This window comes from Leucopleurus acutus, assembly GCF_964270905.1.
Source record: "Leucopleurus acutus genome assembly, chromosome: 17".
In the NCBI taxonomy this organism is placed as follows: Eukaryota; Metazoa; Chordata; class Mammalia; order Artiodactyla; family Delphinidae; genus Leucopleurus; species Leucopleurus acutus.
In genome coordinates this window covers 17,762,979-17,788,412 of record NC_139159.1, presented here as the reverse complement: position 1 = coordinate 17,788,412, position 25,434 = coordinate 17,762,979, and the positions used below count along the sequence as shown (strand labels likewise).

Genomic DNA, 25,434 nt, shown 5'->3' with positions numbered 1-25,434 from the left:
CTTTCATTATGACCCTTATCTGTTTGCTTATCTGTTTTCCCACTAAGTCATAAGCTTCTTGACAGCAGGAATACTGTCTCTTGATCTCTTTAATGCTTATACTGTGTTCAGTATATGTGAGGCCCTCCAGAAGTAAGTGTTAAATAGGTGAATAAGTAGATTGGCACAGAGCTCCGAAATCCTGGTTTGCATCCTGCACTCTTTCTGCAACTTAGTCTCCATAGAAGATTAAATATCATATACCAGTGGAGGTAGTGTGTGTGTGTGTGTGTGTGTGTGTGTGTGTGTGTGTGTGTAATGGAGGTCTCTAAAGAGAACTGGGTCTGAGGATATAGGATAAACTCAAATTAGTGAATGGTTGAGTAAGAGATTTCCACACTCAGCATTTATCCTTCTACTTTGAGGAAAAAAACTAAAACCAAATCACAAGAAGCCTCACAGCAAAGCCCTGGACTATGGTGGTTACATAGAAATCCACAAGATCCAGTTTCTGGTTTCCTGTTTCCTGTTGTATTTTAGATAGGTTCTCTTGATTGTTAAATACATGTAAAGTTTGTTACAAAGTGAAGATTCAATGTCATCCTATTTTTTGTGATTTAGAATGGTGAATCAGGAAAAGAAATGGATGATGACAAAGATGCAAATAAGTCTGAGATCAGCTTAGTGTTTGAAATTGCTCTGAAGCGAAATATGCCCGTCAGTTTTGAGGTATGTGTTCAGCAGAGATCTCCCATTTTTCCCTCCTTGCTCCTTATTATTTTAAATAAACAAACAAATAAGATTGACAAATAAAATTTCAGTATCCTGAAAGAATTGATGTGCTTCCTGACGTTTGAACTCTCTATCATGAAATGATACAAGCCCTGAGAAAATAGAACTTATGGATTCCTGCTGATTCTCTTTGCCTTTTCTGTATTAAGCCATTTGTGTACATGATATTTCACGTTTCATCATAAAATTTATTTGCTGAGTTTAAGATAATTTGTAGTAACCTATAAGACTTGGTGTTTTTGATAAGATCACATTGAAAATATTCAGTATAGTTAATATTTAGTGACATGTATATATTAATATCTAATTTCTTCTAAATTTATGGAGGCCAAAATATGTTTAAATTTAACCTTTACTAATAAGTCACCAAGAAGTAATTAAGCAGCTCGTTAGTTTACAGCTAGATAAATGTCACAAAATATTTTCAAAATTGTGTGACATTTAAAAGAGAAAAAATGTTAAATTGTTATAATACCTCCTTTATTAAGAGGTCACTAATTTTGCAACTCAAATATCTAGAAAATAGGCCAAACCCAGGAAATAAGCTGAAACAGTTGATGAGTATCTATCTTCCTTCAAATTATGTGATGTTTGCCAACTAGAAAGCTCCCACATTTTACTCTCACTGGCAGGATCTACTTACCTCGACTGGGAACCTGTTTGCTTTCTTAGACACAGTCCTAACAAGTTGGGTTATCTGATTTCTCAGTCCATAGAGATTAAAGGCAGCACAATGAGGAAAGCAGGAAGAGAATGTACTTGAGGGCCTGTTGGTCCCAGCAAGAAATGATAGGGAAAATATGGAAAACCTATCAAAAGTAATTGCATATAACTCCAAAGTCATTGGAAGATGGGGCCTTTTAAAGGCTACAGTGAAGAGGAACAGTTTTAAAAGTCTTAGATGTCCTTAGAGACATCAATATAGTATAGTATAGAATATCTGATGTTCATAATGATGATCTAATGTGAACAATAAAAGGTTAAATAGTCAGTAAAGTATATATGTATATATTTTAATTGAGGAAGATGTCCATCAAAGTGGTTAAAGAGTTTTGGTGTTTCAACTTGTAAACTTAAATTACTTGGAAAGTATGCTTATCATAAATTCCTTATCCCCAATAATATTGGATTATTGAGATATTGTATGTTTTCCTAATTGGTGTCCAATATTAGAAGGCAGATTTTTAACATAATGTTCAATGGTAAACTATTTAAATAGGGTATTTTTGTTTTTTTTAGGTCAGACTTTTGAAGGAGACTATAAAGCACTCAGGTTTTGGAAGGCATTTTTCCTCCAAAAACTGGTATAGTTTAAAAAGAGCACATTAATTCAGGATTTAGGAACATTTGTAGCAGACAGATTCATAATCCGTTACTCCAGAAAGTTAGGTATTTCTATGGCATATCTACTTACCTATTTAAGGTCATGTCACAGAGCGTAAACATTCCTTTTTGTAATCAGCCTTTGTTGAGGTCTCCATCAAAATTAGATTATTTTTCATACATAAACTGTTTTTGAGAGGCTTCCACATGCAGGATGCTTTATGGGTTATAAAACTCCTGGCACTCCAGTAACTTACTCTTACAGAGGAGAAAGATATGTACACAGTTATATGCAAATTATCATTCTGGATGGCCTGTGTACCTAATGTAATATGGTATGTTTTATGTTCTTAATTTTCTGTTCCATAAGAAACAGGGTAACCATAATTAGAATTGCCTGTTTTAAGCTAGCAAAACACAATTTTGACCATGAATTGAATGTGTTTATTTAGATTTCTGTTTTTTCAAATTCAGTTCCTTTAGGCATCGTAAGTATCATCAATGAATAGCCCCTGTATAATGACTTCGTAATATAGCCTTATTGAAGGAATCTATGATTTTGGCATAATTCTTAATAATTTCAATCCTGATTATGATATGAACATTAAGAAAGATTCATGCCATAAGAACACATCTTAAGTGCCTGTACTGAATATTTTACTTACATTCAATAGGTTATTAAAGAAAGTGGACCACCACATATGAAAAGCTTTGTTACTCGGGTGTCAGTGGGAGAGTTCTCTGCAGAAGGAGAGGGAAATAGCAAAAAACTATCCAAGAAACGTGCTGCAACCACTGTCCTGCAGGAGCTTAAGAAACTTCCACCTCTTCCTGTGGTTGAAAAGCCAAAACTGTTTTTTAAAAAACGCCCTAAAACAATAGTAAAGGTAAGTATATGCTTGTGAACGTTAGTTTTACTATGTAAACGTTATAGTATCTGTAGCTAAAAGTTTTTTCATAGGCCAGGCACTTAAACCTGTGGGGTATAAACAGTCCCAAAATCAGGGTTGGACATGTGTCTATAAATGAATGACAATTCTGTTTTGCTTTTAGACACTTGTATACCTGTGTTTGTTCATGAAATAATAATACCTTAAATAGTTATAGTTTTTTATGGTTTAAAAAATACTTTCCCATTCATGATTACCTTTGGTAAAATTCTCATCATGATTCTGTAAGGCAGGTGTTACCCCTCATTTTACAAATAAGGTTTTATGAGACATATTCAGAGAATTTGCTCACTTGTATTCACCTGTTGTGTGCAGCAGCCTGAACTACAACTACTGATCTGTAACCCAGTGTTCTTTCTGCAGACCACACTGCTGTATGGTGACTGCTTAGGATTTCAGGACACGGGGGTTGGATGCAGAGTAATAATCATATGAGTAATCCTCACACTGATGACAGCAGAAGCAGCCAGTAAATAGAAAGCGCTCAGTGCGCCAGACACGGTCCCAGCACTTCACATGCTTTATCTCATTTAATCCCCGTAGCAGCCCTAGGAGGTCAGCGGGGCGATTTGGTTTCTGTTCTTTCAGGCATGAATACCGTGTCAAAGAGAGCACACGGCTTTTCAAGGTGTTGTAACTCTTTCTTTTACTGAATCAGATTTTATTTACGTTAACCAAAAAAAAAAAAAAAAAAGGCAGAGGTCAGAGGAGTGAGATGAATTAGCACTTAGCACAGAACGGTGCCTGCAGACACCCAGCGTGTGTGACGTGAATGGAGCGAGAGCTCTGCTCCCAGAGAAAGCCTTACACTGCCAGCGCATGAGCGGCTAGCTCAGCCTCGCGTATTTAGCAGACTTCTTCAGAGCATCAAGGGTGACGGAAGTGAAGTACATTTTATCTTTGATGGATTTCTTTTGTTTAGATCCTGCAGTGGTACAATTGAAATATTTCTGTAGGTTTTAGATTTTTGTACCTTTGCTTTATTTAAAAATACATGCAGACATATTTACATAAATACACAAATACCTGTATAAACAACTACATAAATACTTGTTCTTTTTACTGAATACTGTCATTACTTCACTGAGAGGCTGTAGACTATGCATTTCCTGAAATAGCATTCTACGTTGTGCTGCAAGGTAGACTAAAAATAAACGCCAAATAGATCCACTCCTCATGAGTCATAGTGGTTTTGAGGACTGGCTTTCATTTATATGCTCTAACCACATGGTCAGGGAGTAGGATATGGTTGTTAAGAAAATGGCCATCAGAGTCAGAAAATGACCTTGGAGTGTGAATCCTTGTGACCTGAGCAAGTTACCTAACTTTTCACTTCTCTATTTATAAAGTAGGAATAATAATTGAACTTGCTTCACAGGATTGTTATGTGTTACTTGAAATAATACATAGAATGCATTGGTCATTATTATTAAATATTTATTAACAATACAAATAATAAGTACTCAATAAATATTAGCTATTGTTATTTTGTATCTAATTCTATTCACATTTTATATGTGCATGAATGTATCCATGGTCTGTTTTCCTAAATCTTTATACATATAAAATCTATAGCTTCTCCATGATGGAAGAACAGTGCTCTGCATCAGAATGGCAGTGCAAAACTGGTCACATTAACCTCCACCTAATCTATTAAACTAAATCTGATCTTAATAAATTAAGAATAATAAGCCTTTAGTCTAGAAAAGATCTATCACTTTTTATAGTAGAATATAAATATAACTCTTGTTACTTTTAACCATAGCCATTAAAAGCAAGAGTATTGTTTAAATGTTATTCCACAAACGGGGGGGAGAAACGTTTTGAATTTTAAAAATAATTTGCTACTACCTCCAGTATATAAGCATGTTATTCTAGAACTTTCTTCCTATCCACCATTTAGATCTCAGCTTAAACTTGACTTCTTCAGGGATGCCTTCTCTGATCCTCCCCCAGTCCCAGATTTGGTTCGCCCCCTGCAATTTTCCTCACATACATCACACTTGGAGTTTCTTGTACCATGTCTGTCTTATGTTAAAGTCTGTAGATATTCTCTGAAATGTAAGGTTATTTTGAGAAAGCAGCATGCATACAATGAGTTGGAATCTAGAGAGTTTTGAGTACGATCAGACCTTCCACTTACTGGGCCAGTAAGTGGATCCGCTTGGACGGTGTCTTGGTTTTCAGCATTTTAGTCACTTCCCTAAATGTCTTCTACATCTAGGGTCTACCATTCCTTATTATGCAATAGAAGTAGAGAAAATAGCTGTTGATGATTTACCTTGATTTTATTTAGAATAGTGAAATTATCACATTGTCTCATTTGATCCTCTTAATCACTCTGTGCTGTAGATATTATCCCCATTTTACAGATGAGGTTCTTGGTGTTTAAGAAACTTCCCTAAGATCACAGAGCAGAGTCAGGTTTCAGTTCCAGTCACATCTGATGCCAGTGCCCATTTGAAACTGGTTGGTTGTGAACTCCTTTTGGATTTTAATTTACTCTACAGAGTCACCTTGTTAAAATGTAATACTGCCCTGATGGTGTCTTTGGGTTTAGATTCTGTTCTTTAATGTAGCTTCTCTTCTATAAGACGAGGACTCAAAGAAGGTTTTCTCATGTTGGAGATAAAGTTTTCTGAATAAGACTGTCCTTACTGGTTTGTAGAATGATAATCTTAAGACTTGCTATCCAAGGAATAACTTCATTTTCAAGGGTGCTAGTAGTTAATTTCCGTCAAGGGAAGGAACCAGCCATTCTTAATGTTCTCAGAACTCCATTATTCTCTGATTGGATTTATGCATCTGGTTCTTTGTCATTGGAATCTGTATCAACAACATCTTTGGAACCTACAGACATTCTTATAAAATAGGCAAATTAAACAGGAATAAAGAACATACCGTTGGAAGTACATGTTTACGTGACCATGTTCATGGACATCTTCTAGTGCGAGACCCAAGAGCTTCCCTTTACCTTTTCATTGGCATCTCAATCTTAGACTTACGGGTCATTATCTGTATTTGTCTTTTCTTATCAGTCATTCTATACTTCTATTACAGTATATATTTTTTTCATTTTCTTGGTATGTAAGTAGAAGTAGAAACCAGTATTTTATCAAAAGCTAAAATTTTCCTTTTCTTTTTTCTCCCCCTCTACCCAACTATTGCAGTATTGAAGTTCTCAGTCTTTTCCCTCTCTTACTCTCTCCTAGGCTGCTCTTCATACTTCTAGGGTTTCAATTCAGTACTTATATAGATGATTCCCAAATATTCTTCTGTGCTCGACACTGCCTATTGGGCCTCTCACTTAATAGTTCACAGGCCCCTGAAACTCTGTCCAAAACTCATCGCGTTCCCTCCTGAACCTCTTCCTCCTCCTGCATATTCCTTATCATAGTGACGGGCATCCCCGTCCAGCTGCTGGAACAGAATCCTGGGAGTCATTTTTAGCAGCTCTCCACCTCCTTGTATAGAGTCAATCATCAAACCCTATTGATTCCATCACTTAAATATTTCCTAAGTTGGTCCATTTCTTTCCATTCCCTGCCACCCTTTTGATCCAACTCACAGTCATGTCTTGCCAGAACTACTACAGTAGGTTTTTAATTGGCCTTCTTCCTACAAGTACTTTTGACATCAAAAGATCTTTCTAAAAGGGTTGTCTTTTAGAAATACTGATCAGATCATGTCATGCCTCTACTTAAAATCTTTTCGTAATTTCTCATTGTTCTTTGGGTAAAACCCCAAATCCCCAAAACATAATTTAAAGGACCTTGCAGGATCTGACTTAGAGGCTGTACCTGCAGCACCAAGCTAGATATGGTCGAGACTCAACAACTACAGGAAAAGCTAAGACTATATAGTGGCTCTTCTGTGAGTTTAGTGTAACATATATAAACTGTAACTTAGTGATTACCCTTGTCTCTAATACCTGTTTTAGAGTAAATTTTCACAGGTGGATATAAAGTGCTGACCATATGACATGCAAACCTTCATTTCTAGGAATAATATATGAAGAAAGTTAGTTTGCATGCAGAAAAAAATATTTGATTTGCAAAGGTTTATTTTTTGTTTGTTTTTAAACCTTTTAGAAGCCACTAAAAAGGCTATACATAAACTTAAAAAAAAAGCTTTTATCAAGTTTTATTCATAAACATTACCTTATATAAAGTTAAAAATAGAGTGCCTTCTAAAAGGTTTATATAGGATGTGTATGTAAGTTAAAAAGCATACTAAGTAAGAGTAAGTAAAACCTACCACCCAGCTTGAATATAGAACGTTTCTCGGTAAGGTTGAAGCTATCTGTATACCCTCTTCTGTCACATCCTGATACCACCTCCCTTAGGTAACCTGCCATCATTAGTTTTGTGTTTAATATTTCCTAATCTTACAGTTTTACTACATGTTTGTTTTTCTGGAAAATGGTATTTGGTTGGTTTCTAAAATAGCTTTATTGGGGTATAATTGACATACAGTGAACTGTACATATTTAAAGCATACTATTTGATATGATTTGGTATATGTATACACTTGTGAAACCATGACCACAGTCAAGACAATGAACCTATCCATTGCTCCCCAAAGTTTCCTCATTCCCCTTTGGAATCCCCTCACCTTCCCAAGCAACCACTCTTTTTTTTGACTGGCTTCATTCACTCAGTGTAATAATTTAGAAATTCATCCATGTTGTCACAGCTATTAATTGTTGGTTCTGTTTTGTTGCTAAGTAGTATTACATTGAATGGATATACCATAATTTGTTTATCCATTCACTCTTTGTTGGATATTTGGGATGCTTCTAATTTGGGGCTATTAAAAATAAAGCTGCTGTGAACATTTGTGTCTAAGTCTTCTGGGCATATGCTTTTTTTTCTCTTGGGTAAATACTTAGGAGTAGAGTGGTGTGGTCATTTAGTAGGTATACGACATTTTGAGCAACTGCCAGTAGTTTTTCAAAGTGATTGAACCATTTTGTTTTCTCAGCAGCCATGCGTGAGAATTCTAGTATCTGCACATCCTTTCTAACACATAGTATAGTTAAATTTCAGTTGTTCAAATACATGCATATTGATATCTCATTTTGGTTCAGATTCCTCTAGTGACTAATGATAGAGCATTTTTTTGTATATGCAGCAGCACATGAAGCTTGCTGAAGTGTTGTTCAGAGCTTTTGCTCGCTTAAAAAGTTTTAAGTAATAATTTAAATAATAACAAATAATACATTTAAAATATAAATTTGTTACGGCATTTTGAGAGGTCTTTATACATTCTGGGTACAAGTTTTTTTTTAATCAGATATGTGGTTTGCAAATATTTCTCCAAGCCTGTGGCTTGTCCTTTTTAAAGAACAGAAGTTACTAATTTTGACGAAGTTCAGTTTATTATCATTATTATTATTGAATGTGATTTTGGTGTTGTATCTAAGAAATTGTTACCTAACCAAACCAGAAAAATTTCCCCTATATTTTCTTCTGGAAGTTTTAGTTTTAGATATTACACTTAAGCCTATGAACCATTTTGAGTTAACTTTTGTGTGAGGTATGGATTGAAGTTTTGGTTCTTTTCTACATGTGAATATCCAATTGTTCCAGTACCATTGGTTGAAAAGACCACCCTTTCTCCACTGAATGGCTTTTGCACCTTTGTTGACCATATATGTGTGGATGTACTTCTGGATGCTGTTCTGTTTCATTGATCTCTTTGTCTTTCTGCCAGTACCACACATACTATCTTGATTACTATAGCGTTATAATAAATCTTGAAATCAGGTAGTCTGATTCCTCCAACTTTGTTCTTTTTTCAAGGTTGTTTTGGTTATTTGTCCTTTGCATTTCCATATGAATTTTAAGTATTGGCTTATTAATTATTACCCAAAAGCACATGCTGGGGTTTTGATTGGGGTTGATAGATTGATTCTGATTGATTTGATAGATTTGATTGATAGATCAGTTTGAAGAGAATCAGCATTTTAAGAATATTGCGTCTGCTGATCCATTCACATGTGTGTCTGTCCACTTACTGAGATCTTATTTAATTTCACCAGTGTTTTGTAGTTTTAATGGGCTTTATATAAATTATATCATACTTTACATATTCTTCTGTGCTTGCTTTTCTCACTTAACATGTTTTTCTTAAATTCATTCATCTTGATGTATGTAGCAATACTTAATTCATTGTCACTGTTATATGCCGTTCCATTGTATGAACATGCCATAATTTACTTTTTCTTTTATAGATGAATGTTTAGGTTATTTCCAGTTTTTCTTTTTTTGCTATTTCAAATAATGCAGCTGTGGATACTCCCATACAAATGAGCTAGCACATTTGGGTAACAGTTTTCTAGTTGAAGAGGCTACTGAGGAGTGGGTTATTTATTGGCTTTACTAGACATTGCCAAATTGTGTTCCAGTTTATATTATGACCAGCACTGTGTAAGTTTTTGTTACTCCCCACCTTCACCAGTTGAGGCTGTTGGACTTCTTTTGCTAAATTGATAGGTATGAAATAGTGTCTCACTGTGGTTTTAATATGCATTTTCTGAGTCTCAATGAGATGGATTATCTTTTTATATGTTTTTTTTCTTCTGTTAAGTATCTGTTCATCTCATTTGCCCATTTTTCTTTTATTTTTAAAAGTATTTATTTATTTATGTTTGGCTGCATTGGCTCTTAGTCGCGGCAGGTGGGATCTTCATTGAGGCATGCAGGATCTTTCATTGCAGTGCGTGGGCTCTTTGTTGTGGCACGTGGGCTTCTCTCTAGTTGTGGGCATGGGCTGCTCTAGTTGTGGTGTGTGGGCTCCAGAGTGCATGGGCTCCAGAGCGAGTGGGCTCTGTAGTTTGCCGCACACGAGCTCTCTAGTTGAGGCATGCAAGCTCAGTAGTTGTGGCGTGCGGGCTTAGTTGACCCATGGCATGTGGGATCTTAATTCCCCGGCCAGGGATCGAGTGCACGTCCCCCGCATTGGCAGGTGGATCCTTTACCACTGGACCACCAGGGAAGTCTTGCCCATTTTTATTTTAACACTTTTTTTTTTTGGCCACACCTCATGGCTTGCGGGATCTTAGCTCCCCCACCAGGGATAGAACCCAGGCCCTTGGCAGTGAAAGCAGAGTCCTAACCACTGGACCACCAGGGAGTTCCCCATTTTTATTTTAGATGGTCTTTTTCTTAATACTTTTTAGGAGTTTTTAAAAATATATTTTGGATACGGGGTATATCTTTTTTTAAACTTACATGTATTTCAAATATCTCTTCCCAGTTCATGGCTTGTCTTCTTACATTCTTTTTGGTGTTTTTTGATGAATAGAAGTTGTGAAGCAACTCCTACTGTATTAAAGAGTTTAAAAGGATAGTTGACCAACTCAACAATAATACTTCTGAGCCCTGAATCCTATAGAAGCCTAGTTTCAGATCCATTTTCTAATTTTCCTTTATAAATTTTCATTTATTTCAGACAGAGTTTTGGGGTACAGGGGAGGAGGTGAGAACCATGGTTTCTTTAAGGATCTAATAACAAGTTTTAAAAGCAGGTCTTATGTTTTGAAAATTTTTCTTAAATTTTTTTAGGCTGGACCAGAATATGGTCAAGGAATGAACCCCATTAGCCGCCTGGCTCAAATTCAACAGGCCAAAAAGGAAAAGGAACCAGATTACGTTTTGCTTTCAGAAAGAGGAATGCCTCGACGTCGGGAATTTGTGATGCAGGTATTTCTAACTTTTATATTAAAAGATTTTTTTAGCTATTGAAAAAATTTAGAAATCCTGATGCTGGAATAGAGATATGGTGGAAACGAAAACTAGGAATTAATAGTAGAAGGTAATAAAACTGTTTACATTTAAAGTGTTCATTCCCTCCAGGCCCATCTACCCACTTGGTTGAAACATTCAAGTGTCAAGGACGTGTTAGAATAGATAGTATGCGTTTCTAAGGGGCTGTGAGCTCACACAGAGTTCATCACTGGGAATGCCTATCTGTAACTTAATGTGTTGCAGTTTGCAGCTGGAGTCTATTAACTACTGGGAATAAAAGACAGATGGAATTAGAAACAAAATTTAGAAGGGTGGACGTAGTATGTGGAACAGGGCCAAGAGCACGGGCTTTTGGGTTATTAGATAAATTAGGAAAAGGGAGCTAGCCGGCTACCTAACTGTGGTGAGGACTGAGGAACTCGGAATTGCTGAGAGACTTAACTGCTGCGTTGTGAAGCCAAGAAAACAAGAATGGTTGCTGGTGTATTGGTCGATGAGTGGGGACTGAGAATGAGGGAGAAGGCCTAAAATGCCCTCCTTCGTTTTAAATCCTATACCTGTCCATTTGCCAAGTCAAGCCCCGGTATCACAGAAACTTTTCATTTTTGTTACGAAAATTTCAGACATAGCCAAAGGTGGATATATTTAATAGTAGGCTTTAAAAAGTAGTATAATGGAAGAGTATAATGGCATCTTAGGGAAAATGCCCATCATCGAAAGCCAACAATTATGATTTCTGCTGTACTGGGCTTTGGCCGTCAGTTTTTCTTTCCTCCCTTCCTCCCACCCTCCTTTCCTTCTTTTCCTGAAGTATTTTAAAGCTACTTTCTAACCACATGTCATTTTAGCCTACGTACTTAGTGTGTATCTCTAAAACATATGGAGGTTTTTCTTACCTTTTCTTACATTAGGCATGGTTCATTAGAATCATCTCACGCCCAGTCTGTGTTTAAATTCTCATTGTCCCAACTGTTTCTGTTATAATAGGCTTGTCAGAGAACCTTTTTCCCGTCAAACCTGTGGCTCTCATTTGTAATAAAACCCAGTTGCAATCAACAGATGTTAATTAAGTGCTGACCCATGGCAAACGTTCTGGACTCAAATAGTGTATCTCATGTTGATTAACTTTCATGCATGTCTAAATTTTACCTTCCTTCCTTATTTGTAATCCCCACGTTTCTTTATCTCGCAGTACCCAATATGGCGGTATGTATGTAGTAGGACCTTCTTAAACATGTGAGGTATATTTGCTGCCTGCCTGATTGAGAGCTAGTATGTTAGGCTTTTGTTGGCGATATAAACTTATGATGTAGTTACAGGTGAACCACGGTTGGGAACTTAGATATCCAGAGAGGGGGAATTCTTCTGTGGTTTGTGAACACATTATTGTCTGGATGTCACTGGGACCTGCAACAGTGTGGTTCCAGTATTTTCACTTTGTTAAACATGTGCACCGGTTTTCTTTTTACATTCTTGACTTTAAAGAATTATAGAAAATATTCTTTGAACTCCAAAACTTGAGGGGGAAAAAAAAATCCCCTACATTTTAGACCTGTGTCAGGAATAACAAGCTGGCTTTGACTTTATTAAACAATTCCTTTCCTGTGGAGTATATTGAGTACCCCTTTTGAATTTAGAATATCTTAGGCGAGCTTCCATTTTATGGGTATTCATAAACATTCTAGTCAAACAGGAACATTTGGCTGTACTTCTAAATGTTTTCACACTGAATTCATATTGTTTTTGCCTTCTTCTGAAAGCCCCAGTGGAATCATTACAGTATTGCAGCAACTTCATCAAAGTAAAGGCTTTTGTATAAACTACTTAAACAATGTTATCATTCGTTATAATTGAATGTGGAAGTAAACTCTCTAAAGATAATGCGCTCATATTTATCTATCACCAGAAAATCCCCACAAACAAATGTGTGTTATAAAATGGATGTAGTTACTTGTATTGATTGCTAGGTAAAGGAAAATCTCTGATGACATTATTTGGGTATTTAGGTCCAGAGAAAATTTCTTAAAGTTTTTTTTTTTTTTTTGGGGGGGAGGCATATTTTAATTTTTCAAGAGAAAATAACGATAACTAAATTGTATATCAGCACATTCTGTTATTATGTGTCGTATGATGTTAATTTTTCTACCTGTGATTAAGATCTCCAGATTTTAAAAAATATATGTAAAGGAAATTTCATTTGTGACTCAGTGAAAGATAATTAAGTTTTTGGTAAATGCTATTTTAGAATTTTTTCGTTGGTTTTTTGAGGACTTGATTAATTAAAAATAAAATTTTTTTAAATAGTATCTTGGGTTTTTTTTTGGTTTTTTTTTTGTGCTGTGTGGCACGTGGGATCTTAGTTCCCTGACCAGGGATCAAACCCGTGACCCCTGCAATGGAAGCGTGGAGTCTTAACCACTGGAATGCCAGGAAGTCCAGATGACTTGATTAATTTAAATGATTTGTTTAAAGACAAAAAATCTGTCTGTCTTAAATTTATTGCGTAGCAAAATAATTGAGCTTCTTTGCAGAAAAATTAGCTTTTTAATGTAAAAGTCTTACAATAGTTATAAAATTTGTGAGCTTTGTAGGAAGATGACTTTTGGAAGTTTACTTACATACTTACTTGACTTTTATAATGCAGTGATTTCTTTTTTTTGAGTGACCACTGTGAGTGCTGGCAGGGAATCAAAGTCCTTTAGCACAGTGGTCTTTTTCAATAGTAACAAATAACTCTGGGGTAACCAACTACTCACAAGCTATTGAACCATGCAACTGTAAAAACTTGTGTCAGACAAGGGGTGGGTGAATGGGAAAAATGAATCTGGAAGCACCTGTTCTGGAAATAAGTCTTGAGGTGTCAGAGTAGGTCAGACGGAAAGGCGGCAGACATAGATTTAAGGTGAATGCTGTGATGGGAACCCCATGGCCCAAGAGCAGGAACCTGGAGCCAGAGGGCCTCAGGCCTGGGCAGGTAAATGAGACTTCGGGATGAAGCAGCAGAAGATTTGAATGAGAATGACAAGACGTATATAGCTTGTGAAAACAGATGAAACATCTTTCGCTGCTCAGTTATCTTTTGCTGCCATTTACTTTGGCAAGTCTTGTGACCCTCAGAGCAGTAGAGGAAGCTTCTGACGTAGCTGGCCTAATCTTTTAGCTAGCATGCATTCCAGCAACAACACAGGGTCTGGTGAAGCTGGGGAACAAACCAAGCACTGGAAAAAACAACAGGTAGCAGAGGCTGGCTCTTGCCAGGGACTCAAGGACACACAAGGCCTTGATACATCGGGTCAGGTGCAGGCCAACAGATGTGGGAGGTGTGTGTGTTCACCCAGCTCCAAGGATATGCCGTGAACAGCACTAGATCAGTGCTTCTGAGTGGGGTCCATAGACTACTTGCTGATTTGTCATAATGTGGTGGTTTCTGGTTTCAGGAGAAGCAGCAATGAAATGTTTCAAAAACATTGCACAGATCTGAACTATAAGATTTGTGATAGTTGTTACAGAGGTTCTATAATGAGTACATTTTCAGTGTCTCATATACTGCAAGAAGTATGTCATTTAGTTCATCTTGAGTTATACTCTGTTTAGAAAGTGCAGTTCTTTGTCATATAATTTGGACATTATTTATAATTGTTAAGTTTTTTTTTAAGCACTGTGTTGCATATCCCTAATTCCTTAAAAGGAGCTGGTTCACTGAAGCTTAAAAGTAGTGATGGAAATAGTAATACAAATAAAAATCTCAATAATGGTGTAAGAATAAATGGCAAACAGTACACACGTGTGGATACCAGATGGAAATCTATATGTTCTGACACAAGTGAAATAACAAATGTTATGATTACACACAAAAGCCAAAAAAGAAAAATATGTGTAGAATTATCATACATTGTATCTGAAAACTAGTTTTAGTTGTATCACATAGCCATTCATTGATAGTACCCAGTATAGGTGTCGTTGTGAAATTTTATTAAAGTGACATGAAGCTATTGAAGTTTTCTAATTTTTTTTAAACAAATTGCAGTGACATTTGATAAAACAATTCAAAATTTCAGATATAGATTGCCTGTTCAGCTTTCTTGCTCATTTTTCAGCTGTTTTTTTTAAAAAAATTGATTTATAGGAATCTATTATATATTCTGGAAATGTGAACCTTTTGCAGTTATATGGCATTTCAAATATCTTCTCTTGTGCTGTGACTTGACTCTTCCTTTTTTAATGATACTTTTTGAGGAATAGAAGTAATTCATTTTAAGGCAGTCAAGTTTATCTCTCTTTTCCCTGATGTTAATTTTATAGTAAGTCTAGACATGCCGAAGAATAATGCCCCCACCTTGTTCTTCCTCAAAAGGATCTTGGCCGTTCTTTGCACCTTGCATTTCCATGTAAATTTTGGAATCAGCTTGTCAAATATTGTGAAAATATGTGTGGGATTTTGATGGGAATTTATTGAATTTATAGGTCAATTTGAAAAAATTGATATTATAATATTGAGTCTTCAATGCATGAGAATGGCATACCTCTTTTAGGTTTATCTTAATATTTCTCAATAACGTGTATTGTTTTATGTGTAAAGATTTTAAACATCATAGATATTTGATTTTTGTTTAATAGAAATTGTATCTTTTAATATTTTTCATTTTCTACTTAATCGTTGATGGACTATACAAGGGCAGTTGGCTTTTGTATACTGTCTTTTATACAAGAACTTGTACTTTCATAAATTCTTATAGTTTACCGATACATTTTCTTGGATTTCCTCTGTAAATATTATTTCTGCAAGTAATGACAGTTTGTTCTTACACTTCTAATTCTTAAACCTTTTATTTCGCTTGCCTTATTGCTATGTCCAGGGTTTGCAGTAAAATGTTAAATACTAGTAAAAATGGAGGGCATTTTTGTCTTGTTTCTAATTTCAGAACTTCAACATTAAGTATAATGTTTGCTGAGGTTTGAGTTCTCTTCCTTCCCTAGTTGCTAAGAATTTTTATCATGAATGGATGTTGAGTTATAGCAAATGCTTTTGCTTCATTTATTAGGGTGATCATATGATTTGTCTCCTCAACTGATTAATATAGCAGATTCCATTGATTTTGTTTTGAGTTTCGAATGTTAGACTTATCTTGCATTTTTGGAATAAACCTAACTTAGTCACAATTTTTCTTCTTTTTAATATTGCTTTGTTCAATGTACTATTATATGGTTTAAACTAGCATTTATGTTCATGAGTGAAACTGGTCTGTAAAATTTTTTTCTTATACTTGTTGGATTTTGGAACCAAAGTGATGCCTCACTGAATAATTGGGGACTGATTCCTCTTTTTTTATTCTTGGATGAATTTTTGTAAGATTAGCATTATTCTTCCTTAAATGTTGAGTGGAACTTACTGGAGAAGCTCTCAGAAGTTTTCTTTGTGGAAAAGTTTTTAATTGTGGTTTTAATTTCTTTAGTAGTTACAGATCTATATAGCTAAGAGTTTATTCTCTGCCAGTTTTGGTAATTTGTATTGTCTAGGAATTTTTCCATTTTATGTAAATAGTCAAAAAATGTTAGCTGAAATATTCAGTATCCTTTATTATTTTGTAATGCTACAGAAGCTATAGTAATCTCCCATTTTCATTCTTATTTGTGTCTTATTTTTTTGTGATCAGTATTACCTTTGGTTTATCATTTTATTAGTCTTTTCAGGGAACCGACTTTAAGCTTTTTGAACTTCTCTGTTGTACTTTGTTTTATATTTCCTTAATTTCTGCTCTTGTCTCTATTTTTCTATTTTCTTTGGGTTTATTTTGCTGTTAATCACTTCTTGAGATGGATGGTTAGCCTATTACTTTTCTGCCTTTCTCTAAGCTTTTTTTTTTTGCGGTACGCGGGCCTCTCACTGTTGTGGCCCCTCCCGTTGCGGAGCACAGGCTCCAGACGCGCAGGCTCAGCGGCCATGGCTCACGGGCCCAGCCGCTCCGCGGCATGTGGGATCTTCCCGGACCGGGGCACGAACCCGTGTCCCCTGCATCGGCAGGTGGACTCTCAACCACTGTGCCACCAGGGAAGACCTCTCTAAGCTTTTATGGCTTATTTATTTTCTTCTAGACACTCTTTTATCTACATCCTTCAAGTTTTGATATATTGTATTTCCATTATTATTAAAATATTTTCTAATTTCTGGTGAGATTTCTTCTTTGCCCATAGATTATTTAGATTGTTTAATTTCCAAAATTGTGATTATCTTCTTGTCTGCTTCTCTCACTTACTGAGAACAATGTATAAAAACAAATTCCACTCTCATTGTGTATTTTCTGTTTCTCCTTGTAATTCTTTCCTTTTTTGTTTTCTAATTTACTTTTTATATTTGTATTATCTCAGTACATGCAAGTCTAAAAAATCATTACCCAACTCAGGAAATGTACACGTGGATATAAAATGACTGATGTATATTTAAATATGTTGATGTACGTATATACATGTGTACATCAAGTGTTCACAAAAGGTAACTGTGTAATAGTTCTAATGATAAAAAGCTACCATTTATTGAGCAGTTATACTCACATACTGTAACATACACTGTAGTTTACATACATTTTTGTGTTTCATTTTCAAAGCAACACTATTAGATCATTGTATTATCCCTCTTTTACTGATGAAAAAACTGAGGCTTAGAGATAGTAAATAATTTGAATCAGTTCATGCAGCTAGGAAGTAGTAGAGTTGGATTTCAACTAAATCTGACTTGGAAGTCTTTGTTCTTAACCACAGTATTGTACTAACCTTTATATATTAATTGTCTTCAGGAACTATTTAATGTAAACCTTTGTAAACGATATCATTTTTAAAATTTATTTTTTGGATTAAAGACTTTTATTGACGTATAGTTATTGTACAATATTATGTAAGTTACGGGTGTACAATGCAATAATTCACAATTTTAGTTATTATAAGGTATTGGCTATATTCCCTGTGTTGTACAGTATGTCCTTGTAGCTTATTTTATACATAGTAGCTTGTACATCTTAATCTCCTACCCCTATATTGCCTCTCCCCTCCTCCCTCTCCCCCCTAGTTTGTTTTCTGTAAGTCTGTTTCTTTTTTTCTTATATTTACTAGTTGTATTTTTTAGATTCCACATATAAGTGACATCATACAGTATTTGTATTTCTCTGTCTGGCTTATTTCACTTAGCATAATACCCTCCAAGTCCATCTAAGTTGTTTCAAATGGCAGAATTTCATTCTTTTTATGGCTGAGTAGTATTCCATTGTGTGTATATACCACATCTTCTTTATCCATTCATCTGTTGATGGACACTTAGGTTGCTTCCATATCTTGGCAGTTGTAAACAATGCTACTATGAACATTGGGGTTCATGTATCTTTTTGAATTAGTGTTTTTGTTTTTTTCGGATATATACCCAGGAGTGGAATTGCTGGGACATATGGTAGTTCTTTTTTTTTAAAAAAAATTTTTTATTGGAGTATAGTTGATTTACAATGTTGTGTTAGTTTTAGGGTACAGCAAAGTGAATCAGTTATACATATACATATATTCATTCTTTTTTAGGTTCTTTTCCCATATAGGTCATTACAGAGTTTTGAGTAGAGTTCCCTGTGCTATACAGTAGGTCCTTATTAGTTATCTATTTTTTGTATAGTAGTGTGTATATCTCAATCCTAGTCTCCCAGTTTATCCCTCTCCCCCATTCTGTTTTTAGTTTTTTTGAGAAACCTCCACACTGTTTTCCACAGCGGCTGCACCAATTTACATTCCCACCAACAGTGCCGGAGGGTTCCCTTTTTTCCACATCCTCGCCAACATTAGTTATTTGTGTTCTTTTTGATGATAGCCATTCTGACAGGTGTGAGGTGACAGCTCATTGTGGTTTTGATTTGCATGTCCCCCATGATTAGCGATATTGAGCATCTTTTCATGTGCCTCTTGGCCATCTCCACGTCCTCTTTGGAGAAATGTCTATTCAGGTCCTCTGCCCATTTTATATTATTTTAAGTGGCAGCAGCATGAATTTCAGCCTTTTCAGTTTATTAAGAATACTAAATGTAGTCGTAATCAACTCTCTACAATGTGAATTTTATTTTTATGCTTATATCAATAATACAAGTTTATTGTTTAAAAATCAAATAATATAGAAATATGTAAGGAACTAAAAATCTTCTAAGGTTCTGTCATCCTGAGATAACCCCCGCTGACATTTTGAGGACCATGTTTCCATACTTTTCTCCATGTATATATTCATATATATTTTACATAAAAGGGATCTTAATTGCCATTTTTATTATGGACTGAACTTTATATTTTTGAATGCTAGAGAGCAGAACACATTGCTTTATGGTGTTAAGGTTTGTTACCAAAGCAGCTATCATTAATTTCTTACTTTAATCTTACCAGGTCAAGGTAGGCAATGAAGTTGCTACTGGAACAGGACCTAATAAAAAGATAGCCAAAAAAAATGCTGCAGAAGCAATGCTGTTACAGCTTGGTTATAAAGCATCCACTAGTCTTCAAGATCAACTTGACAAGGTGAGAGTTAAATTTACATGGACAAGTTCTATCCTGTCAGGGTACAAAAGTGATGAGCAAATTCTGTCCCAGTGTTCCTTGACTCTTAAGTACTGTCTTAACTGGTGTTAAAGTAGATGTCAAGTTTTAACTTTTCTAAGGTGGTACTCTATCTTCATCTCTTTAAAGATAGATTCTCCAGGTATAAAATAACAGCTGTTTAGGGTTCAAGATAAAATATTATAATCTTACAATTAGAAAATACTAAAAGTTCATTGTATCATTATACATATCTTATATAATACCAATGTAATAATTTTTAGCTTACTGACTGATGATTTTTGCCTTATGTACACAGTTTTAGTTTGTGCTTTTTTAAGAATAGAGGTTGTTAGCCTTTATTTCTGGAATACAGCTGAAAACACTAGAAATAAAGATCCTGATTACACCTTTAGGGCAGGAGCTATATAGGACAGACACTCTATAAACTAATTTTTCTGTTTACTTTAAATTAAAGGTAAACTCAGAGGGTGTTTATTTTCTGCCAAGACTTGTGTTCATGGTCCCCTATTTCTTCTGCAGCAGGTAATGACATCATTAACACCTACCTCTGTTGTAAGAGAAGCTGAGAACCTTGAATTCAGGACTTGGCAGATAACTAGGCAGGAACTGGCTTCATTTCACTTTGTATTAAATTATTTTATCTATACATATGTATAAATTATTTTTATTAAATATTTTATTTGTATGAACATTCACAAAACAGGCATAATCAGTATTTCTATCATGAACAATATGCTTTTTTCCATGCCATTTTCTCACATAAGGATTCTGTTTCAGGGATATTTTCAGTTTCTGTAGGAACACCTTTCTGAAGGCTAGAGTAGAAATGAAATCATCTGTTAAAAAATACTTAGATATGCTTTTCTTTATAAGGTACTATGAATATCTAGAAAGTTATTTTGAGTGATTAAAAATTATTTGTCTGTGTGATATCACTGGCGATTTCAATTCTGTTTCTATAACCTGGCTAATGAATGCTTTTTCTTCTTTTAAAAGTATTTGTAACATGAAACCTAACGTGTTCAAGTTTCTATAGTTCCTATATTGTGTATATGTTGTTTTAACTTAACACATTTATATTGACTTAAAATTGATAGGTGATTTATAAAAATATGTCAAAATAAATCTCATAGACATTTATTTGTAAGTTACGTGAAAATAAAATAGAACAAAAAACTGGCATTAATTTCATTAATTTGAAAAACGTTTTTTGCTTACCCACTGTGTTATTAGTTAGGGTTCTCCAGAGGAACAGAGCCCAACAGAGAGAGAGAGAGAGAGAGAGAGAGAGAGTGTGTGTGTGTGTGTGTGTATGTGTGTATGTGTGTGCGTGTGTGTATCACACGGAGATTTTTTTAAGGAATTGGCCCATGCCATTTTGGAGGCTTGGCTAGTCCAAAATTTGCTGGGGAGGCTGGCAGGCTGGAGACTCAGGAAAGAGCTGCAGAGTCCAGAGGCGATTGGCTAGAGAGCTGCCTCTCGCTCCAGGGAAGGTCAGCCTTTTTCTAGGCAGGACTTCAACTGTGGAGGCCCACCCACATTATAGAGAGCCATGTGCTTTACTCAAAGTTCAGTGATTTAAATGTAAATCTCTTCCAAAAACACCCTCACAGAAACACCCAGAATAACATTTGACCAAATGTCTGAGAACTGTAGCCCAGACAAGTTGACACATAAAATTAACCACCACCCCCACTAAATGCCAAACACTTAAAATTGAAGATAACGGGATGACTGGAATTTTGTCCCTGCACGCAAGAACTGACCAGTAAGTGTTAGGGGTGAGGAGCTTTAATCATATGACAAAAATTATAGTATAATTAAAATTCTAGATATGTGAAGATGAATCTGGAAAGTCAGGAATAGCCGAGACCACAGTTTTTATGTGAAGTAAGAGCTTTTGAATTATTAATTTGAGATTTGAACTTGAAAGTGACATGATCTGGTTTGCTTTCTTCAAAAGACAGTCCTGTAAGTAATGTAGTGAATGGGTTTGGGCAGGACAGGACTGAAGGCAGGGAGGCCCGTGCTAGCAGAATTGTTCAGGTGAAAGATGCTGAGAATCCGAACTAAGGCAGTGGTGGTAGAGAGGAGAGGGGAAAGACACCAGCAGTCCTTCTGAGGTGTACATGATGAGATCTCAGTAGCAGATAATGTGCGTGGGGGTACAGGAAGAAGGAGGAGGAAAGAATACCTGCAAAAGGGGCAGTAGAGAATGATTTTAAAAAGGTGGCAGTCGTGTGCTGCAGAGATCGAATAAGAGAAGGAGTGAATATGATGACTTGTCAATAAGAAGATCTTTGGAGAATGTAGCAAAAGCAATTAAAAAAAACCCCTGTAAAAGCAGTTTTTAAAAAGTCGGCTTTTAAAAAAAGCAAGATATGTACATGATTAAAAGAATTTAAATAGCACGAAAGAGTAAACAGTGAAAAAAAAAATGTTAGTCTCACTTCACCCTGAGACCCTCAGTCCCTTGGTCTCTCTTCCTAAAAAGTTATCTCCCACAGTGAGTTAATATTTGTACATTGTGTAGAATAGTGTCTGAAATATAGTGAATCTTATGTGAGGATTTGATAAATAAAGATGAAATAAATATCCTTACAGAGATACTCTATGTGTATGCACTAACATACCCCCTTTAAAAATATTCAGATTTATCGAGTTGTGGTTCAGTAAATTTTGATGTGTGTGTGTGTGTGTGTGTGTGTGTGTGTACATGCACTGACCACCATCACAATTAAGATTTATAACATTTCTGTTACCCCAAACAATTCCTTAATGCCCATTTATAGTAAATGTCTTCCCCTTTCCTCAGCCCCTGCCAAGCACTGGTCTGATTTCTGTCTCTATAATTTTGCCTTTTCCAAAATGTTGTATAAATTGAATCGTACATTATGTAGCCTTTAGTGTCTGGCTTCTTTTTTTTTTTTTTAAATAAATTTATTTAGTTTATTTATTTATTTTTGGCTGCATTGGGTCTTCATTGCTGTGTGCAGGCTTTCTCTGGTTGTGGCGAGCCCCTTGCTACTCTTTGTTTTGGTGCACGCACTTCTCATTGTGGTGGCTTCTCTTGTTGCGGAGCACAGGCTCTAGGCGTGAGGGCTTCAGTAGTTGTGGCACGCGGGCTCAGTAGTTGTGGCTCGTGGGCTCTAGAGCGCAGGCTCAGTAGTTGTGGCCCATAGGCTTAGTTGCTCTGTGGCATGTGGGATCTTCCTGGACCAAGGATCGAACCCGTGTCCCCTGCATTGGCAGGCAATTCTTAACCACTGCGCCACTGGGGAAGTCCTGTGTCTGGCTTCTTATTGCTGAGATTCATGCACGTTGTTGCATTTATCATTCATTTGTTCTGTTTTATTGTTTGTCACTATTTTATTCTTCACCAACATTTAGGTTGTTTGTAGTTTGAGGCTATTATAAATAAAGTGGTTACAAACATTCATTTAAAAATCTTTATCGTACATATTCTCTAGTATATCCTATAGGTACACAGTTAAATAATAAGTACCGTGTCTCTTTACAAGAAACTGAAGATGTTTTCCAGAGAGGCTGTACCATTTTGCATTACCACAAGCAATGTTTGAGATTCCCAATTACTCCACATCTTTTCCCGCTCTTGTTATTGTCATTTAGCTTTGGTCATGCTAGTAGGTGTATAACATTATCTCTTTGGATTTTAATTGCATTTTCCCTAATTAATAATGCTGAGTAGATTATCATGTGTTTATTTACCATTCATATCTCTTCCATGAAGTATTTGTTCAAAATTTTTGTCTTTTAAAAAACTGGATGTTTTGCTTCCTTATTATTGGGTTGTAAAAGTTCTTTATATATTTTGTGTGCCAGTCCTCTATCAGATGAAGGACTCCCCTCTCCTCCCTTCCTGCCTTCTCTCCTTTTTTTATGTATGTTCAGGCACCACATTTGTTTAAAAGATGAGTGCTTTCTCCATTGAATTCCTTAGCACCTTGGTTGAAAATCAGTTGACCACATATGTATGGGTCTGTTTCTAGAGTCTCTATTCTGTTCCATTAATCTTTATGTCTGTTCTTTAGCTATTACAACTGTATATAGAGTGTAGCTTTTTTGCTACGGTTTCAAATCAGATAAAGAACTCCATCTTTGTTCTGCTTTTTAAAAATCTTTTTGGCTAATCTAGAGTCTTTGCATTTTCATAATAAACTGTAGAGTCAATTTCTACCAAAAAATACCCAGTTGGGATTTTTCTTTGGGGTTGTGTTGACTATATAGATCAGTTTTGCATAAATTGATAGCTTAAGAATATTGAGTCTTCCAGTGCATGAACAAGATCTAGCTCCCTGTTTATTTAGGTTTTTGGAAATAGATCCCAGCAGTGTTTTGTACTTTTTCATAGAAATACCTTGTACATTTTTAATGTTTATCCCTAAGCGTTTCATGTTTGTGGGTGCTATTGTTAATGGTATTGGTTTTTAATTTCCAATTCTTCTTTTCTAGCATATAGAAATACAGTTGTCTTTTATATATTGACATTGTATCCTGTGACCTTGCTAAACTGACTTATCAGTTAGATTAGCTTATTTTGTAGATTTTTTTGTGATTTTCTGCATCTATGATGTGTCGTCTGTGAATAAAGACAGTTTTTTTCCCTTTCTAATCTGTATGCTTTTTATTTATTTGTCTTGCTTTATTGCCCTGAGTAGAACATCCAGAACAGTGTTGAATAGAAGCGATTGATTGTTGAATAGGAAAGCAGATATCTTTACCTTGTTTCTGATCCTACGAGGAAATCATTGTCTTTCACCATTATACACCGTGATGCTTGTAGGCTTTTTTTTTTTTTTTTTTTTTTGCGGTACGCGGGCCTCTCACTGTTGTGGCCTCTCCCGTTGCGGAGCACAGGCTCTGGATGCGCAGGCTCAGTGGCCATGGCTCACGGGCCTAGCCGCTCCGCGGCATGTGGGATCTTCCCAGACTGGGGCACGAACCCGTGTCCCCTGCATCGGCAGGCGGACTCTCAACCACTGCGCCACCAGGGAAGCCCCTGTAGGCTTTTTATATATGCTCTATATCAGGCTGATAGTTCCTGGTATTCTTGCATTGTTGGGAAGTTTTTTTCCCCCTTAATTATCAGTGAATGTTGAACTTTGCCAAATGCTTTCTGTGCATCTGTTGGGATACGCATATGACTTTTCTGTTTAGTTTGTGGATATGGTGAATTTTTTTACTGATGGATTTTAAAAACTTTATGTGATACAGTTTTCCCCCACTATCTGAAAGTATAGCATTCCTGTGAAACATTTTGTAAGCCAGAATGGCCTAAAATGAAGACGTGTTTACCTTAGGACACATCTTGGTAACGGATGCACAACATAAATCCAGATAAAGCACAGATCTTCAGACGCAGTTCAAAGCTATGGCAGCTGGATGCTGAGATGCTGAATGTAGTTGCCACTCCTGGTGTGCACTGCCGCAGTGATGGTTACCTGCAAAATAAACGCTGAATGGTATTTTTGGTTTTTCATAGAAGTGAAAACCCTCTTTGGATTTCTTTTGGTCAGCAATAACAGGTACTAGTGCAGGTCTTTCATAAAAGCAAATGGCATAAAGTAAACTTTGAAAAGGTGGGGGATAGCTATATATACATACATAACAAAGATTACCGTTTTAACCATTTTTAGGTGTACATTTCAGTGGCATTAAGTACAGTTACAGTGTTGTGCAACTATCACCACTGTCCACTGCCAGAAAGTTTTCATCATCCCAAGTAGAAATACTGGTTTTAGTATCACTGTCAGGGTAGTGCTGGCCTCCTATAGTGAGTTTGGAAGTATTTCCTCCTCTTTCATAGTCTCAAAGAGTTTGGTATTCTTTCTTCCTTAATTGTTGGGTAGAATTTACCAGTGGAGCCATCTGGGTTTAGAATTTTTTCTGTAGGAAGGTTTTAAGTATAAATTGAGTTTAAAAAATAGATATAAGACTACTCAGATTATCTACTTCTGCTTGAGTGAGCTTTGGCAGTTTGAATCTTTCAAGGAGTTTGTCCATTTCGTCTAAGTTGAGTTTAATGGTATAAAATTGTTCATAAC

General features: G+C 35.9%; 1 protein-coding gene across 6 annotated transcripts in view; it reads left to right on the top strand.

Moving 5' to 3' along the window:
* STAU2 (staufen double-stranded RNA binding protein 2) overlaps positions 1-25,434 on the top strand; it is a 308,588-nt gene that overhangs the window by 111,163 nt on the left and 171,991 nt on the right. For all 6 annotated transcript variants that reach the window (XM_082859013.1, XM_082859010.1, XM_082859012.1 and 3 more), the window contains 4 exons: positions 601-708; positions 2,769-2,981; positions 10,613-10,750; positions 19,196-19,327. In XM_082859013.1, coding sequence (XP_082715139.1) covers positions 601-708; positions 2,769-2,981; positions 10,613-10,750; positions 19,196-19,327 — 591 coding nt within the window. The remainder of the gene's footprint in view (positions 1-600; positions 709-2,768; positions 2,982-10,612; positions 10,751-19,195; positions 19,328-25,434) is intronic.